Source organism: Aphis gossypii, chromosome X (genome assembly GCF_020184175.1).
Source record: "Aphis gossypii isolate Hap1 chromosome X, ASM2018417v2, whole genome shotgun sequence".
Taxonomy (NCBI): Eukaryota; Metazoa; Arthropoda; class Insecta; order Hemiptera; family Aphididae; genus Aphis; species Aphis gossypii.
Window position 1 is genome coordinate 867,522 of NC_065533.1, and position 5,423 is coordinate 872,944.

Here is a 5,423-nt window from a genome sequence, read left to right on the forward strand (position 1 = left end):
ACACGATTTAGCAGATATATTTATGGAGCATTTAAAAAAACTGCCATTTTCAAAGTCATTTTGTATCATGCCGACGTATAGCCTACCCTACAGGCGGGTGGCTTCACTTTCACATGACCCTAGATTATTATAGACCACACAATACATGGATTATATAAGTAGATTTATTATTGTCACATTTAAGAAAGCGGTCATTTTCAAAGTCATTTTACATCAAGCCGACGTTACCAGGATGTACCTACATTCTCACACGATTTAGCAGATATATTTATGGAGCATTTAAAAAAACTGCCATTTTCAAAGTCATTTTGAATCATGCCGACGTATAGCCTACCCTACAGGCGGGTGGCTTCACTTTCACATGACCCTAGATTATTATATACCACACAATACATGGATTATATAAGTAGATTTATTATTGTCACATTTAAGAAAGCGGTCATTTTCAAAGTCATTTTACATCAAGCTGACGTTACCAGGATGTACCTACATTCTCACACGATTTAGCAGATATATTTATGGAGCATTTAAAAAAACTGCCATTTTCAAAGTCATTTTGAATCATGCCGACGTATAGCCTACCCTACAGGCGGGTGGCTTCACTTTCACATGACCCTAGATTATTATAGACCACACAATACATGGATTATATAAGTAGATTTATTATTGTCACATTTAAGAAAGCGGTCATTTTCAAAGTCATTTTACTTCAAGCCGACGCTACCAGAGTGTACCTACATTCTCACACGACTTAGCAGTTATATCTTTTGATTATTCAGTGTTATATAATCTAACGCACAAGACAGTACGAGGTTTTTTCGGCTACGAAAAAGAGCTTAAATAACGAACGCACAAATCACAACATATAAGAATCATCCAGCTGTTAAACGTAAGTAATTGGTTTTGTAAGAATAATTAAAATATTTTAGAAGTATACATAATCAAATTTTTAGATGACTGACACCAACACCGACAACAGCATCCATAACGTAGAATATGATATAATACAGATTTTAAACGAATCACCGATAACTAGCCCCGTCTCATTAAATATGTCAAATTTATTCACTTCGTATAGTGCTATAGTAAGTTGCTAATTTTATGATAATGAAATTATAATTTAAGATTAAATTAATTATTATTGTTTAGACTCCACCTGAAGCATTTTCTACGGAATCATACTCACCAGATATGTTCCCTTCGTCATCGGAACTGGTGGATGGAAATCAACAGAGAGAATTTTCCCCTAGTATGTTGGACTTGCCGCAGTTAAGGACACCCAGCGAGTATCATCAATTAATCGTTGGAATAATGGAAAGTTCTACACAATCTTCGATGAGACCAACTACGTCTAATGATTGGGGAGATGACGCTAATGAAAATGCTGAGTTGTGCAAACACATGGACCAGTATGAACAATCGATTGTGAAAAATGCAGCTTCTGATGACTGGGCCAACAACGAAGAAGAAAATGCCGAATTAAATAAACATATGGATGAGTATGAGTGGTGGGGTAGTGATTTCGATAATATTAATAAATTATTTTTAAACAAACATCCGTAATATACATTTTTTTTTTCTCATTTACATACTTGACTTATTATTTCAAACATTCTGGTTAAATCATATATGAAAACGAATCTATATACATTAAAAAATATAAAGCAACACCAGCTCTTGGTTCTGCAGCTATACGCCACGCCCTTAGACCCACCCCGTTAATCCTCAATCTTAGCCCTCAACCCCCGCAACCGGTATATATATATAGTTGCACATGCGCACAGACTACTACCACCAAAAAATATCCCATGGCGACAGACGACCGGACAGTCAAGTGTCGATGGTCACGACAGACTTCAGTCGCTTCTCAGCTACATTACACTCGACGTTCTCGTAGTCTTTACAATTTTTATTTCAGTTTTTTTTTTTTTCTAAATATTGAAAAAAAAAAAAATGTTTAAATGTGATCAGTGTTTAGCCGTTTTTAGGCGTAAAGATAGTTTAATTCGTCATAAAAAAAACCATGATGGTGTTCGTTTTTCGTGCACAATATGTACATCAACGTTTAGCTATAAATCTGGATGTGTTTGTCATATGAAAAACGTGCATAGTATGTATATAATATTTCATTATTTTTAATTAAAATATATTAAATATTCATTATCAATTATTTTTTCAAGGTGTTGCTCATGCTCAACCATTAATAAGACGTGTTGAGATAGCGACCGCTCCGCCTGTACCCGACACACCAATAAACAATCGACAGCTTTCACATGAGGAAATTGAAATCGCGCAACAGATATTTGTGCCAGATATACCAGCTGGACGATCAAGTACTCATCAATTCAGTCAAAATAATTTCACATTTGGGGAGAACGAACAATGGGGTGACGATACCAGTGACGCGTTATGTGCTGAAGTGTTGGATATTGTTGAAAATGTCGGGCTATGCGAAAATCAAGGTAAGATTTATCTTAATATTATAAGCGGGGTTTCGTTAATTTAAAACTTTTTTCTTTTTTCTTTTTTTTTAAATCTTTAGATTCTTTTATGAGAATTGTAGGAAGTAAACGCCGACATGTGGGGGGTAACGCGTCGTGTGTTAAAGTGAAAAGGGCTCGTATGAATATGATTAAAGGTTTAGGTTTTAAGGAGATTAAATCGGCATTTAATAGAAAAATTGTTTGGTACTATGCCAAAAATTCTGGAAACGTTAGAACTTATAAATCATTTTTCGAAACATTAAAATCTGGTCTTGTAGACTTATTAAAAAAAAATGTATCTGTTAATCCAATTAAATTCAACCTAAAGTTAGAGGCGACCTATAAATACCTCATTTAGAAATTCGATGGAAAACAGATCATTTAAAACATCTGCAAAACCAATTTTAATGATTCGGAAATAAATGATTTAATAGAACATTCGTTACGGCATTGTTGAATGAGGAAGAAGTATATTTAGGTAAAGGATCTGGTTATGTGTTTCAATGTATCGATGGCTTATTATTAACAGTATATAAGTATACACCCACCGGTGACGTACTAGACATTAGATTACCCATAATTAGAGATGATAATGATGAGGATGACAATAATAATGGAAGTGGTGATAATATTAATAATGATAATGATAATGATGGAGGTGGTGATAATATTGATAATAATAGAGGTGGCGATGATATTGATAATAATGATAATAATGGAGGTGGCGATGATATTGATAATAATGATAATAATGGAGGTGGCGATGATATTGATGATATTGATAATAATGAAGATAATAACGAAGATTACAATGATAATGGTGGGATAAACAATTTTGCCATTGGTGGTTCGTCTTATATAAAACTACCTACATATATTGAAAAGAAACGAGCAACAATTAACCCTCAAAATAGCGACCAGCAGTGTTTTAAATGGTCCATTTTGGCAAAACATGTACGGGTTCCAATAAACATCGTGTCGGAAATAATTATTATCGTCATGAAAATAAATATAATTTTGAAGGATTGTCATATCCAACTCCGTGGGACGAGATCAAGATTTTTGAAAAAAATAATAATGTGTCTGTAAATCTTTATGGTATTAAAAAAATAGATCAATCTACACCAAAATGTAAAAATTACCACATTTCCCATTAAGAGTTGTAGATGACGAGAAAACTGATCACTTTGATATAATTTTATTTAATGACGGGGAAAAGAGCCACTATGTGTACATATCAAATTTTTCTCGCTTAATACGGTCACAATCAACATTGCATGGTCATGCGGTTTATTTCTGCAAACGATGTTTTACTTCTTTTGATCAACAAAATTTAAAATACAAACTAAATGGCCAGTTAGCACTCGAACAACATCGATTGATATGTGGATCGCACAAGCTGATACTTCCCAAAATGCCTGATGTCGGCACAACACTTCAATTTAAATCATGGGAAAATGCGAATCGTCATCCATTCACGATCTATGCTGACTTCGAGGCGTTGCTTTTCAAAACCAACGAAAATAAAGGTACAAATTCTAAAATAATACAGCATCATAAACCTATGAGCTATGGGTTTGTTGTTAAGGTATCAGATGATGTACCGCTAGATTTAGTTATTGCATTTAATATTCCTACCTCACCGGTCATCTATCGTGGCAACATTGGCGAACAGGATGTCGCAAAACATTTTGTTGAAAGTATTGTTGAAGTTTCTCAAAAAATTGAACAACTACTAAAAACAAATGTACCAATCACTATGAGTGACGATGATACGCGTAGACATAATGCTAACACGCACTGTAATTTCTGTAAACAGAGTTTCAATTCAGTAGAGAAAGTCCGAGATCATTGTCACCTTAGCGGAAAGTTTCGTCAATCGTTATGCTATAAATGCAATATAACCTTACAGCAACCCAAATTTGCGCCTTGTTTTTTTCATAATCTGTCAAGTTACGATGCGCATTTCATTGTAACGGAACTCGGATATGACACAAAAACAATTGATGTAATCCCAAATACCGAAGAAAAATATATTTCATTTTCTAAATATATAAGTAATACGTTCACAATAAGATTCGTTGATACAATCAAGTTTATGGCGTCAAGCTTATCATCACTCGCAAATAATCTGATGACAACAGGATACGATAAGTTTAGAGAGACAGCTAAACATTTTTCCACCGTCGATATGCCACTCGTAACACGTAAAGGTGTTTATCCATACGAGTACACAGACCGATGGAAAAAGTTAGATATCGTTACTTTACCTGAAAAAGAAGATTTTTACAGTACTCTTACAGAGTCTGAAGTCAACGATGAAGAATATGAACACGCAAAAAACGTATGGAACCACTTTAGTTGCCAGACGCTTGGCGAGTATTCAGACTTATATTTAAAAATCGATATCCTCTTGTTGTCAGATGTATTTGAAAATTTTCGTGATCTGTGTTTAAAAACATATAATCTGGATCCAGCATTTTACTATACGGCACCTGGATTCAGTTTTGACTGCATGCTTAAACACACATCTATAAAATTGGAGCTATTGAGTGACTACGATATGCTATTGATGATAGAAAATGGTAAGTTTTTTTTTTTTTTTTTTTTTTTTAATAATTAGAATTTAACTTTTCCTATAGGTATACGAGGGGGATTAGTTCAAGCGAGCAAACGGTACGCTAAAGCGAATAATGAAGAAACTTTAAATTACGACGCAGCGGAAGAGAAATCATGGATTGTATATCAAGATTGTAAGTATAAATATTATATGCATATATACATTATTTTTTTTAAATGGTTTTTTTTTTTTTTTTTTTTTGTAGGGAAATTGAAGAACTTGAAAGAATAGAAGCTGAGCTAGTAGCAATGATGGATGATGCAGGATATAATGTATAATAATATTATAACAATTGTTTTTTATTTTTTTATCATTTTTTT

The 5,423-nt window shown here is 33.6% G+C and overlaps 1 protein-coding gene and 1 long non-coding RNA gene across 2 annotated transcripts in view; both read left to right on the forward strand.

The window, feature by feature from the left end:
• Positions 1 to 133, forward strand: part of LOC126551733 (uncharacterized) — a 1,337-nt gene extending 1,204 nt beyond the window's left edge. Inside the window, exon 2 of the mRNA XM_050205789.1 lies at positions 56 to 133. Within this exon, the coding sequence (XP_050061746.1) occupies positions 56 to 133 (78 nt within the window). The remainder of the gene's footprint in view (positions 1 to 55) is intronic.
• Positions 134 to 760: 627 nt separating this feature from the next.
• LOC126552930 (uncharacterized) lies at positions 761 to 1,275 on the forward strand. Its single transcript, XR_007606398.1, has 3 exons — positions 761 to 889; positions 954 to 1,085; positions 1,150 to 1,275. It is a non-coding gene; the product is annotated as an uncharacterized LOC126552930 (long non-coding RNA).
• The last annotated feature ends 4,148 nt before the right edge of the window (positions 1,276 to 5,423 follow it).